General features: G+C 40.6%; 2 protein-coding genes across 2 annotated transcripts; both read right to left on the reverse strand.

Moving 5' to 3' along the window:
* Positions 1-4875: 4875 nt before the first annotated feature.
* Positions 4876-5903, reverse strand: ATNIH1004_011359 (uncharacterized protein; the record flags this gene model as incomplete). The annotated part of the gene is made up of 2 exons (XM_033575922.1): positions 4876-5466; positions 5517-5903. The coding sequence occupies 2 exons, from the start codon at positions 5901-5903 to the stop codon at positions 4876-4878; spliced, it is 978 nt and encodes a 325-aa protein (XP_033421777.1).
* A 5499-nt stretch (positions 5904-11402) lies between these two features.
* On the reverse strand, positions 11403-12952 carry ATNIH1004_011360 (uncharacterized protein; the record flags this gene model as incomplete). The annotated part of the gene is made up of 4 exons (XM_033575923.1): positions 11403-11507; positions 11569-12248; positions 12377-12462; positions 12558-12952. 4 exons carry the CDS (start codon positions 12950-12952, stop codon positions 11403-11405), a joined length of 1266 nt encoding a protein of 421 aa, XP_033421778.1.
* Between the last annotated feature and the right edge of the window lie 1913 nt (positions 12953-14865).

The raw sequence follows: 14865 nt of genomic DNA on the forward strand, positions 1-14865 counted from the left end.
ACATAAGTATGTGTGTAAATGTAGTAGTTCTCGCATTATAGTAACAGCCTGCACAGGCATCACAGCAATGGCAGTAATTGCAGTATTCTTGAACATAAAAAGATGTATTATTCAAATATTAATAAATATTTTTCATATAGAAATTCGTTTTTATTAAATATTTGCACAGTTTAATTTTAGCTGTCGAGAGTAACTAGTAGATACTAAAATAGATTATTAATAGTATATGTGGCATAGTTAATTGCCGAATCTTGTAGCCAGATTTTATCTTCCATAGGTGGGTATAGCCCTCTGTATGTGACAAATCTTATTTTAACATTGGGATGCTTAACCAGTAATTTGTGGGGCATTGTTTGGTGTCACTGAACTCTACCTGCTGCTGTACGTGGTGTAAAGGGCTAGAGCCCGTTTGACCTCTAGGCTCAATGTCCCTATTATCCCTGTTATCCCTATTGTCCCCGTTGTCCCTATTGTCCCTACTGTCCCTATTGTCCCTACTGTCCCTACTGTCCCTACTGTCCCTACTGACCCTTTTGGCCCATTGGCCCTCGATCCATGTCACGTGACTCACCACCTTGTTTGTTTACTGCTCATTTTCCTCTTCCTTTCTTCCCTTCTTCAACGATTCCTTCTTGTACATAACCTATCTTGTAGGTTCTATGGGCTCAGCCATTGACACTTGGCACAACCTCCACACATAAAAGGGCCAATGGTTATCAAACGTAAAAGTGAACTAGCTCTAGCAGTCAGAGCCAAAAAAGATAGTAAAAGACAAAGCTTGGTCCTACCAGCGTAGGATGCCTAGGTGTAATCTACTACTAAGTAGGTAGGGGTGCACACGAATAATGGGTGTTACGAATAATCGTACTCGGATACGAATAAATTCCGTATACGAAGCTCTATAGTTTACCTGATGCAGCCTCGATTCACCATACTGTATTTATGGCATGGGGTTCGGGAACCCCTCCTGGCGGGACCACCTTAGGTCGTGTTGATCGGCACACAACACAACCAAATTTTCAATATCCAACGATTAATTGTATCAACGCTCTCTCACCAAAACGCGGGTTGGGTCAGGCTTTCACTTCCAAGAACCGCCTGACGGCTACCTAGCGCGGGTTTTTGGTGGGTATCCCCGATTGATTGATGATTGAGTCATTCCTCAGGCATTTCGCGGCCGAAGGCCGCATGCAGCCCCTAGCAAGTATGGGCTGAAGCTAATTTACGTTATGTACATCTCTTCTCTGACCTGCATCCTTCATCTTTCTGTTTTGCTGTCAAGTCTTGCTGTATTTACCACAGACAGGAGAGCCTCTGTCCCTGCTCTATCGACTGGTTGGCCGTTAGGCAAAACACCACAGCTATAAATTTATTTTTTCTTATTCTATTTTTGCCTCGGAAATTTTATGTAACTTGCAGAGTTCACGTTGTTCTGTTAGTTGCATATTCAGGGGGTGAAAAAAACAGGACACAGGTCAGTCGCACGTGGGGCAAACCTCGCGCAACAAGCCTAACCGCCTTTGGAGGTCAGCTGACCTCCCGCCAAGAGCTCCGTATTTAATCCATGTTGCGCGACCTAAATTTTTATTACCTTACCATATCCCTACACCGCTTTAACTAGCTACTTCACAGCAACACCAAATACTATAGTTATTATTTTATAGCGAAAGCAGGAAGGTGTTTATAAAGGAGAGAACTAAAAGCCTTCGGGGCTGTAGTAAAATATATAGGGTTCCCGACAGATAAGCAGAGATAACAAGAAGAAGGTGTATAGCGGTCGGAAGATATATATATATATTAACACAGGAAGCTACAATTCGGAACAGAACACTAATAGAAAGGGATAATTTATAACTTTAAATTATATAATTCAGCAGTTATTCAAAGAACCTATAGAATTCTCAGTCTAATTAGGACTATCAGGACTATCGTATTCAAAAAAATGCGGCGGTAGAGAGGGAGAACTAGTTAATAACTGGTTATTAACCAGTTCGGTCCCAGTTCCTGACGGCATGCTAGTCACTGGAGGTGGAATAATACCCTGAGAAAGTGACAGCTGTGTAATTGCTTCATATCTTGCTAACTGAGCTTCCCGCCATCGAATGTTTAAATCTAATTGTCGTTGATGGTAGCGCTGATTTATGCTGTTTTCAGAAGCAACCTGGCGAAGCGATGAGCCTCTCCGTCTAGGTAACTGGTTAGTAACTGGTTACAAGCTAGTTTCTAACTGATTTAAGCTTACCTTGAGCCTCGTTGCCTAGATGGAGTTTGACCTCTTGACCTTGAACTAGACCGTGAACTAGACCTTGAACTAGATCTTGAACTCGATCTAGATCTGGATCTAGATGTAGATCTTGTATGAGATGAAAATGGAGAACCTGAAGAGGTATAAGGCTGTATAGGTTCCTCGATGGTATCAATCGGGGCCTGTAATGAGGAATTCGATGATTGTCGACGGCGTTTTCGCTCTAAATAACTATTTAGTAACTGGTTACAAACTGGTTTGGAACTAATTACTAATACTTACGTTCTCTGATCAGGCTATTTGCATACCGCTGGGCAATAGTGTCCGTACGATAGGAATGATGAATATTATAATTATTTCGGCTTAGATACTGATCCACATCTCGGGAATCAAGTTGGTAAGCCCTATTTAACTAGTTAGTAACTAGTCAAAAAGCAGTTAATAACTAGTAAAACATACCTTTCCACAGCTTTAACTAAAGAAAGTTTTTCCCCACATATATCCCTTTTGATGTGACTGTTCTCCAGCATTGGTATGAGGTATAGCCTTTTGAAAAATACTAGAATCCATTCTAGAACAGAATCTATTAAGACCAGCTGCAATAACTGGGTCAGCTTTATGAGCTGCCCATTGTTGGATCTTCTCATCATTATTTTCGTAAACTGGTTATGAATCAGTTAGCAACTAGTTTATAAGTACTTGGAAATTAGTTAGATATACTTAAAAGTTGCTGAATCAGATCATAGTAATCTGATTGACTTTGACAATCTAATAAAGATGCCATGCGATTAAAAGCTCTGTTCCACGCTTCTGGCGGCCGATAGTTTGATCAATTCCTCTTAAAAGTGCACTCGACAGAATATTAGTATATTCATTAAATGAAACTCAGCTGGGCGGTGATCTGGGTCAACAGAAGTAAGATATTGACCAAGTCCTTATTAATAACCAGTTAGCAAGCAGTATTTAATTAGTTATAAGGTGCTTAAACTAAAAAATTACCTTTTATCTGTCCGTCATCCATATCAACTACAAGGCTCTCAATCCCAGATCCATGAAGATACTTAAATTGTACTTCAGATCCAGAAACATCTTGAATAACATCAAAAACAGTCTGAAATAAAAGCTTATAGCCTTCAGCATCTTCACGATTTGTAAGAGCACGAAGCAGGGTAATAACTATAAAGTAGTTAATAACTAGTTTGTAACTGGTTAAAACTACTTTAGAACTACTTACTTTTCCCATGCTCAGGAAGAAATGCAGCAAATATTACTTCCTTTAGCTTGTTTGCACGTATTCTTTTATAACTCATATCAATTTCAAACGAGGTAAGTGACTTAAGAAGCATAATTTGCTCTTTTAGTCCACATATAATTATTGTGGTTTCTTCTGTATTAAGAATACGGTGAACATACTCCTAGCAATTAAAATTAGTTAGTAACTGTTTTAAAACTAGTTAAGAACTAGTATATAGATATCTTACCTTCAGCTGAGAATTCCGCTCCATTTGAAATTGAAGTCCGTTTAGGTACTGTCCTTGAGGGTATAAGGCCAGTCGCTCCTTATAAATCAAAAGTGAAAAACGATCCATATTTGCAAAACTTGGATGAATCTCTGTTAAACTATTACAATTATAGTTTTGACAGAGGTCTTGCAGCTGAGGGCTTCGTAGAAACGTAGCTAAGTAGGTATTAGTAACTAGTTTATAAGTACTTTGTAAGTAGTTAAAAACTAGTTAGCAACTAGTAAAATATTGAACGTACTTAATTTCAGCTCAGGATCTTTAAGGTCCTGGATCAGCTTTCGAATATCACTCATAATTTCAGGTGGTGCTTTAGAAGGTGGAGGTGGAGGATGTATATGCTTTCCATGTGATGTAAAAAGCATAAAAGGACATTCAAGTATATCCTTTGGTATAAGAATATTAAATACAACATCACAAGGCATAATCTTCAGATCTTGTACACCGTTAGGATGGTCAAATCCTATAAGCATTTATAAAGTGGTTAGCAAGTGGTTAATAACTAGTTAAAAAGCAGTTCTTACCACAATGTCCTCGACGTGTGTGAACTCCCTCAATTACTCCACAACTTCCAGATACAGGAGTAATATTCTGAGTAAAAATATTGGACAGAAAATTGAGATCAGTATCTGTTCGAAATGCTAAAGATTGAAAAAAAATGATCCTTATAGTTGGTAGGAGTGGAATTGCTGCAAGTAATATAAGGATGATAGACACCTGCAACAGTCTGTAATTAGTTAATAACTAGTTTGGTAGCAGTTCTTAAGCGGTTTATAACCAGTTACTAACCTGCTGAGCTGGCCATTTGAAAACAGGAGAGCAACTCTCCAGCCATGAATGACATGCTGAGTGTGTCAAGGGCTAAACCTCTATAACCTAATAACTAGGGTGGATACAAAAGGAATCGTCGAAGAGGAAAGAGAAGAGGAAACAGCGATGAGACGATTGCGAAGTAAGGGGGGAAGTCACATGATAGAGTGTACTAATCAATATACTAATCATGTGGCAGGCGAGGAGAAAGGAAACACGAGGGCTGAGGGCCCGAGTAGGCTGAGGGGCTCTAGCCCCTTACACTACTCCCCCTTCCTATATAAGGCCTCCGAAGGAGGCCTAATAGCGAGGCGGGTTGCTGGCGCGGGCTGTAAGCTTTTTCGGAGGTTTCTCGGAAGTATCAGACAAAGTAGAGCGGGCATCGCAGTCTGCGATCCAATGATCATTAGAACCGCAGTAAAGGCATAAATTATTCGCAAGTCGGAAACGGCGGCGGTCAGAGGTGGTGGATTCATGAGAAGAATCAGATAAAACAGGCGAAGCAGCTCGGGCTACTCTCACAGAGCCAACATGAACAGGATTGGGGTTTATTTTAACTGAGTTGACTCGGACCGGATCAGTATCCATTGGGTCTGTATTCGGGGTCAAAGCTGGTTTCGGGGCTGATTTTGGACTAGGACGGGTACGCCGATCGGTACTCTGGACAAGTTCAATATATTCATTATAGGGAAGATCAAAGAGAGAATTATTCGAGTCTTCTAGTATTCGACGGAGATTAGGCCGTAGCCCCCGGTGTAGCGTGGTAACACGTGATATATCTGGCCATGAGTTTACATTGGCTTCATATGAAAGTCGTTCAAAACGAGCAAGGTAGGCGATAAGCGATTCGTCATCCCTCTGTTGTATAGAAGTAAAGCGCTGAATAGCCTCCTGCTGTTCCCGTGGGTTATGGCATAGACGCTGAAAAAAGAGAAAATAACTTCAGGATCCCATAGCTGGTTTTCTTCGGCAGATTGGCGGAGGTGCAGGACAGAAGCTTGCTGAGACTGTTCTAGTCGATCCCATACATAGTCAAAAGCATCAGCTCCTACGAGCTGGTCTGATCGAAGTTTTGCTTTAATTGACGGGAGCCATGTGCGAAGCGTGTATGGTTTACCGTTAAAGCGAGGCGGATCTGGCAGGCGGGATCTGGGTGTCTGGACGGAAAGAAGCTGCGTACGAAGCTGGTGGACATCTGTTCGGGAAGCATCAAGGTCCGCACGTAGTTGCTGTATTTCATTACGCTGGTTTTGAATATCAAGGCGCTGGTTTTGGAGCTCTTGCTGGAGCTGCTGCACAAGCAGGAGGAGTGGATTCGGGTCGGACATCGTAAAGATATTCCCATAGACTGGCGGACAGGCAGGCAAGCGGGCGGGCGAGCAGGCAGGCAGGCGAGCGGGCGGACAAGCGGGCAGGCGAGCGGGCAGACAGGCAGACAAGGACGATTCCTAATGTCAAGGGCTAAACCTCTATAACCTAATAACTAGGGTGGATACAAAAGGAATCGTCGAAGAGGAAAGAGAAGAGGAAACAGCGATGAGACGATTGCGAAATAAGGGGGGGAAGAAGTCACATGATAGAGTGTACTAATCAATATACTAATCATGTGGCAGGCGAGGAGAAAGGAAACACGAGGGCTGAGGGCCCGAGTAGGCTGAGGGGCTCTAGCCCCTTACAGAGTGCCTTTTAAAGGCACGCTGAATACCATTATAAAGCCTAGTAATTAACTAGTTAGCAGCTAGTTAACAACTAGTTAGCAACAAGTATTACCCATATGCCTTTCGCTTTCTGATATCCTCTTCACTTGACTCAAGTACTTTTCTTATATCTCGAATTGAATGCCATGTTGCATCATCAATTTTGTAGTGATCAAGATGCAATAATGTAGGATGAAGGTTAGAACAAATACTTAACTCCACTACATTTATATTGACTTCGAAAGACTCCTACTTGTAGGAAAGGACAAATAGACGAGTGTTTTTGATATCGTTGCCTAGAGGAATATTGAATCTTAATTAGTTACTCGTTAGTTATTAAGCAGTTAGAAACTAATTCAAGAGTAATTACCCCCTTTATAATATTCTGAACTTCAGGCGGCCTCCTTGGGCTAAGTGGTATAATATAGGTATGCCCACCCTCACCTGACTCGGATATTCAGGAAGAGTAAGAGAATATTCAATTTTATGAGTAATCAATCGTGTTTGCATGCCATTTGTTAGAACAGTAGGAATTACTTCCTAATAACTAGTTAGTAACTAGTTATCAACTAATTATAATCACAAATGTAATATAATAATGGCAAACCTGATCGATTTCATTAAAATTCTCAGCATCTGAGCCCTCATCCTGGCTGAGGTAGGCAACATCACTCGTAGTACTCATCTTTGTATAATGGAAACTAGTATATAACTAGTTATGAAGCACTTAGAAACTGGTTGTGTTTTTTCGAAATTCTGCCGCGGACGGAAATGGAATAGGGAGATGGTAAAGTAATGAAAAATTTAGGTCGCGCAACATGGATTAAATACAAAGCTGTTGGCGGGAGGTCAGCTGACCTCCAAAGGCGGTTAGGCTTGTTGCGCGAGGTTTGCCCCACGTGCGACTGACCTGTAGTCACTATAATTAGTTGATAACTAGTTACTAACTAGTTATTAGGAAGTAATTCCTACTGTTCTAACAAATGGCATGCAAACACGATTGATTACTCATAAAATTGAATATTCTCTTACTCTTCCTGAATATCCGGAGTCAGGTGAGGGTGGGCATACCTATATTATACCACTTAGCCCAAGGAGGCCGCCTGAAGTTCAGAATATTATAAAGGGGTAATTACTCTTGAATTAGTTTCTAACTGCTTAATAACTAGTTATTAACTAATTAAGATTCAATATTCCTCTAGGCAACGATATCAAAAACACTCGTCTATTTGTCCTTTCCTACAAGTAGGAGTCTTTCGAAGTCAATATAAATGTAGTGGAGTTAAGATTTGTTCTAACCTTCATCCTACATTATTGCATCTTGATCACTACAAAATTGATGATGCAACATGGCATTCAATTCGAGATATAAGAAAAAGTACTTGAGTCAAGTGAAGAGGATATCAGAAAGCGAAAGGCATATGGGTAATACTTGTTGCTAACTAGTTGTTAACTAGCTGCTAACTAGTTAATTACTAGGCTTTATAATGGTATTCAGCGTGCCTTTAAAAGGCACTCAGCATGTCATTCATGGCTGGAGAGTTGCTCTCCTGTTTTCAAATGGCCAGCTCAGCAGGTTAGTAACTGGTTATAAACCGCTTAAGAACTGCTACCAAACTAGTTATTAACTAATTACAGACTGTTGCAGGTGTCTATCATCCTTATATTACTTGCAGCAATTCCACTCCTACCAACTATAAGGATCATTTTTTTCAATCTTTAGCATTTCGAACAGATACTGATCTCAATTTTCTGTCCAATATTTTTACTCAGAATATTACTCCTGTATCTGGAAGTTGTGGAGTAATTGAGGGAGTTCACACACGTCGAGGACATTGTGGTAAGAACTGCTTTTAACTAGTTATTAACCACTTGCTAACCACTTTATAAATGCTTATAGGATTTGACCATCCTAACGGTGTACAAGATCTGAAGATTATGCCTTGTGATGTTGTATTTAATATTCTTATACCAAAGGATATACTTGAATGTCCTTTTATGCTTTTTACATCACATGGAAAGCATATACATCCTCCACCTCCACCTTCTAAAGCACCACCTGAAATTATGAGTGATATTCGAAAGCTGATCCAGGACCTTAAAGATCCTGAGCTGAAATTAAGTACGTTCAATATTTTACTAGTTGCTAACTAGTTTTTAACTACTTACAAAGTACTTATAAACTAGTTACTAATACCTACTTAGCTACGTTTCTACGAAGCCCTCAGCTGCAAGACCTCTGTCAAAACTATAATTGTAATAGTTTAACAGAGATTCATCCAAGTTTTGCAAATATGGATCGTTTTTCACTTTTGATTTATAAGGAGCGACTGGCCTTATACCCTCAAGGACAGTACCTAAACGGACTTCAATTTCAAATGGAGCGGAATTCTCAGCTGAAGGTAAGATATCTATATACTAGTTCTTAACTAGTTTTAAAACAGTTACTAACTAATTTTAATTGCTAGGAGTATGTTCACCGTATTCTTAATACAGAAGAAACCACAATAATTATATGTGGACTAAAAAGAGCAAATTATGCTTCTTAAGTCACTTACCTCGTTTGAAATTGATATGAGTTATAAAAGAATACGTGCAAACAAGCTAAAGGAAGTAATATTTGCTGCATTTCTTCCTGAGCATGGGAAAAAAAAGTAGTTCTAAAGTAGTTTTTAACCAGTTACAAACTAGTTATTAACTACTTTATAGTTATTACCCTGCTTCGTGCTCTTACAAATCGTGAAGATGCTGAAGGCTATAAGCTTTTTTATTTCAGACTGTTTTGATGTTATTCAAGATGTTTCTGGATCTGAAGTACAATTTAAGTATCTTCATGGATCTGGGATTGAGAGCCTTGTAGTTGATATGGATGACGGACAGATAAAAGGTAATTTTTAGTTTAAGCACCTTATAACTAATTAAATACTGCTTGCTAACTGGTTATTAATAAGGACTTGGTCAATATCTTACTTCTGTTGACCCAGATCACCGCCCAGCTGAGTTTCATTTAATGAATATACTAATATTCTGTCGAGTGCACTTTTAAGAGGAATTGATCAAACTATCGGCCGCCAGAAGCGTGGAACAGAGCTTTTTTTAATCGCATGGCATCTTTATTAGATTGTCAAAGTCAATCAGATTACTATGATCTGATTCAGCAACTTTTAAGTATATCTAACTAATTTCCAAGTACTTATAAACTAGTTGCTAACTGATTCATAACCAGTTTACGAAAATAATGATGAGAAGATCCAACAATGGGCAGCTCATAAAGCTGACCCAGTTATTGCAGCTGGTCTTAATAGATTCTGTTCTAGAATGGATTCTAGTATTTTCAAAAGGCTATACCTCATACCAATGCTGGAGAACAGTCACATCAAAAGGGATATATGTGGGGAAAAAACTTTCTTTAGTTAAAGCTGTGGAAAGGTATGTTTTTACTAGTTATTAACTGCTTTTGACTAGTTACTAACTAGTTAAATAGGGCTTACCAACTTGATTCCCGAGATGTGGATCAGTATCTAAGCCGAAATAATTATAATATTCATCATTCCTATCGTACGGACACTATTGCCCAGCGGTATGCAAATAGCCTGATCAGAGAACGTAAGTATTAGTAATTAGTTCCAAACCAGTTTGTAACCAGTTACTAAATAGTTATTTAGAGCGAAAACGCCGTCGACAATCATCGAATTCCTCATTACAGGCCCCGATTGATACCATCGAGGAACCTATACAGCCTTATACCTCTTCAGGTTCTCCATTTTCATCTCATACAAGATCTACATCTAGATCCAGATCTAGATCGAGTTCAAGATCTAGTTCAAGGTCTAGTTCACGGTCTAGTTCAAGGTCAAGAGGTCAAACTCCATCTAGGCAACGAGGCTCAAGGTAAGCTTAAATCAGTTAGAAACTAGCTTGTAACCAGTTACTAACCAGTTACCTAGACGGAGAGGCTCATCGCTTCGCCAGGTTGCTTCTGAAAACAGCATAAATCAGCGCTACCATCAACGACAATTAGATTTAAACATTCGATGGCGGGAAGCTCAGTTAGCAAGATATGAAGCAATTACACAGCTGTCACTTTCTCAGGGTATTATTCCACCTCCAGTGACTAGCATGCCGTCAGGAACTGGGACCGAACTGGTTAATAACCAGTTATTAACTAGTTCTCCCTCTCTACCGCCGCATTTTTTTGAATACGATAGTCCTGATAGTCCTAATTAGACTGAGAATTCTATAGGTTCTTTGAATAACTGCTGAATTATATAATTTAAAGTTATAAATTATCCCTTTCTATTAGTGTTCTGTTCCGAATTGTAGCTTCCTGTGTTAATATATATATATATCTTCCGACCGCTATACACCTTCTTCTTGTTATCTCTGCTTATCTGTCGGGAACCCTATATATTTTACTACAGCCCCGAAGGCTTTTAGTTCTCTCCTTTATAAACACCTTCCTGCTTTCGCTATAAAATAATAACTATAGTATTTGGTGTTGCTGTGAAGTAGCTAGTTAAAGCGGTGTAGGGATATGGTAAGGTAATAAAAATTTAGGTCGCGCAACATGGATTAAATACGGAGCTCTTGGCGGGAGGTCAGCTGACCTCCAAAGGCGGTTAGGCTTGTTGCGCGAGGTTTGCCCCACGTGCGACTGACCTGTGTCCTGCTAATTATAATCACAAATGTAATATAATAATGGCAAACCTGATCGATTTCATTAAAATTCTCAGCATCTGAGCCCTCATCCTGGCTGAGGTAGGCAACATCACTCGTAGTACTCATCTTTGTATAATGGAAACTAGTATATAACTAGTTATGAAGCACTTAGAAACTGGTTGTGTTTTTTCGAAATTCTGCCGCGGACGGAAATGGAATAGGGAGATGGTAAAGTAATGAAAAATTTAGGTCGCGCAACATGGATTAAATACAAAGCTGTTGGCGGGAGGTCAGCTGACCTCCAAAGGCGGTTAGGCTTGTTGCGCGAGGTTTGCCCCACGTGCGACTGACCTGTAGTCACTGAAAAAAGGCTAATACAATACCTATCGTTGTCTATCGTGTCTTGGGTTTGTAAAGCACGCAGTAGGGCTGACTATCATTTATGCTCAATGTAGACGACAAGAAAACCCTTCAATGCTTAGATATATTCACAGATATTTCATGCTCCAGGCTTGCAAGAACAAATGAGGCGGAGCCATGCACGCTGTTGTAGAGGAGAGGCTGGTGAACATAATACTAGAGTTGCACGTCATGTCAGCTGTATACCTTTAAACAGTGTTCTGTTTTGGTAAATTACCTCATAAGTGGCGGTCGAATTTAGACTACAAACTGACACCGTTCCGCTGTAACCCAATGTCCCGTTCTTGTTGTCTACCACAAAATTCTGGACTAGATGGCGATAGCAGTTACTTGCGAGAGTTGTGGGCCGCGGATTTTTATCAGGGAGGTCTTTCAAGTAGCCGAGTCGTGCGCCTTTGTAGAGCGCATACGTGAACATAGCCGATCCACTAGACTCGATGTAATTACCCTCTCTTCTCGGGTCCGTCATGACTTGCCACCAGCAACCAGTGTCCGGATCTACGGCTGCCATGACTGCGTTGGAAAGAGCCATAAATCGCTGGTGGATGTGATCCCACTGGTCCTGACTGAGAACAGCTTGTGCGTGAGAGAGCTCCAGAATGTCTACCAAAGCCATCATATACCACCCCAAAGAGCGGATCCAGACAATTGGACTTGCGCCCGTGACTAAGTTTGCCCATACAGCTGTTTCCGATGCATCGTATCCATGGACCAACAGCCCTGTGCTGTTCTGCCGGCAATGAGACCAGAGGAGGTCGAGTTGGTAAACGAGATCCTTGGCTACGGCAGTGCGATTAGCCGACGCAAAACGGGCCGTGTAGGTAGAGTAGAAAGGGATGAGGGAATACATCCCATCCAGATAGCTCCAGTTTGGATACTTGTAGTACCAGTAGCCGCCTAGACATCCGTTAGCAACATGACAACTGAACAATGTATACAATTTTCTATTGAGAGACACGAAAATGACAGTTATATCTCGTTTTTCATATTCTTTTTTTTTTGGCCTTATATTTATATCTACTTACCGTACTTATTTCTAGGCTGCAGATCAATAGACTGACGCAATGCATCAAGCACTGCCTTGTATGTTTCATTTTGTGTGGTCTCATATCTATCTGCTTATCAGCCGCTACTGTTTGCCCGTAAAGTAATGGCAGTTGCCTGTTTAGAGAACAGGGCCAGTTGAGTTTAGTCAAGAGAACTCACAGGTATAACAAGGCATTTCCATCCGAGAATCGATCGAGAGGATATTGAGTGTCCCGAGTGGAATTTAGAAGCCAGGAAGTGACACTCTGTGTACTTTCTACCAGGTAGTCGTCCCAATCTCCATGTGCACACGCCTCTTCGGGGGTACCATAATATTCCTTCAATCGAAGAATAGCATTCTGAAAAATACCCACTTGGAGAAAGATTGACGCTTCCGGTGTTGTTCCTGGAGGCAGGATGGCTTGTCCACGAGAGATGACACTATCAGCCATCCACGCAGAATAAGGACGCGCGTCCGCATTACAAGAAGATGACGCTGGCTCTGCTGCTGAGTCACAAGGGAGAAGGAACCAGGCGAATAGAGAACACAGTATGGATGCTTTGAGGTTAGCCATGGTAAAGGCCTTTCAACGTGGTCTTCGGATTTGCTAGGTAGAGAAGTCGGAATGCAAAAGTTGGAATCTAGGGGGGCGAAGCCGATCTTTAGGTAATGCTCCGGCCGCCCCGTCAGAACCAAATCCGGGTGGGTGTGGCAAAACTCGGCCCCGAATCATAGGAGGCCATGGGGCCCTCTGCCATGTGGTATGGAGAATTTGCTGCCAATGCCTGCCAGTTCTATGTGGTTTGGGTTTACGGAGTGAGACAATCGTGAATTATATTAAAATTAGTGCAACTTTCACGCTCCAGACAACGACATGGTCAGTAGATGGTCCACAAAATTTAGAGTTGGACCAATACGGTTTGTCCAATCCCACACCGGCAGCATAGTTAGGTATAGTTAGTCAAAAGTTTAAATAATCGCGCTTACCAAACGAGTCAGAAAACCTCATTATTCAAACACTAAATATGAGACTAGACACCTAGAAGGGCTCCCTTGAGCCCCTTAAGTGTTCATATTAAGCGTAATCAACAGCCGGATCCAACCAAGCGAGCTTATATACAGGGATTTTATGAAGGTTGCAAAAATCCTACCGAAATTGCAAGGCTTTTAAATCGGCCCCGCGGCCCCGCCAAAGTATATCCAGCCTGTTTCTCCAACTGCTTCCTAAATATATCCTATATTGTATTATTAAATACGATACGTAAGGCACTTTCTGCGGTTGCTGCGATACGTGTTTGGTGTATTTTTAGATATTCTTAATAGTGTACTAAGGCTAGTGTATCTACATATTGTAGTGAAGGAATTCGAGGGTTTGGCACGTGACATTTGTATAGATGGTTATTATCTTAAGTCCTCGTTCGAAGAGGTAATAGACAATCAACAACCTCCTCACAGACCACGGGACGCAGTTGCGTAAAGGGCATGTTGTCTTTTCTCCTGCCAGGAACTTGTGGGCTCGGGGCCCACAACTTCTGAACTGTCTAAGATTGTCTCCTTGACCTACTCCTTCGGAGTTCTACCATTTCCCTCTCATTCAATATGAGGTACAGTTCTTGTAATAGTAAATCATTTACTTATATTTATTTTTTATATCTTCACACTTATTTAGAGGTCACGTATGTTCCTATAAGACATTATTAGAATATTTTTTCTTTTGCTGAGGCTTGGCTGTTGATGTAATAAAGGATATAGATCTTTGGTATTCTAAGCTCTGTAACCTTAGTAAGTTTAGATACTGAGCTCACAAAGTGGAATTTATCATGAGGTGCTGTAGATATTTTTATGGTGCATTTACAGCTCTTAATAGAACCTAGAGATTAGACTTCTAGGAAAGCGAAAGTCTGCAAAACCTAGAACACACTAGTAAATCTTAAACAGAAACAAGTGAAACTAATTCAAACAGGTTAATAAGTACTAAGTTGTTTCAGTGAACAAAATAGTGAGCATCTTTAGACAATCTTAGTAACTAATAGAACGAGGCGGCCACAGTCTGTTGCCTTTAATAGCCTGCCAATTTGATACATAGAACAGCGGCATTATGCACATGTGTTTTCGTGGCTGTGATGCCATTGGGGACGACTTCATAATATACCGCAGCGAGAAAAACAGTATTATACTTTTAATCGATACAATCTACCCAATTGTTGTATAGGGAATTTTATCATTACTCCAAACGAAGATAAAGTCAAAAAGAGCAAAGAAAAAAAAAAAAAAAAGAAAGAAAGAAAATAGAAGAAGAAGAAAGAAAGAAGGAAAGAAAATAAGAATGCCACCTTGTGAATATGTAGACAGGACCTGATATCCATGGAACTTGAATACCTGGCCAATGCCACCCCAAGTGGCGTGATACAGTGTCTGCTGTTTCGTTTAATGCTGTGTCTCTTAACCGATCGGGTACTGTGAATGGAAATGTTCTATCTAAATTAT

The sequence above is a fragment of the Aspergillus tanneri genome (genome assembly GCF_003426965.1).
Source record: "Aspergillus tanneri strain NIH1004 chromosome Unknown AapTan_8_pilon_pilon_pilon, whole genome shotgun sequence".
NCBI classification, from domain to species: Eukaryota; Fungi; Ascomycota; class Eurotiomycetes; order Eurotiales; family Aspergillaceae; genus Aspergillus; species Aspergillus tanneri.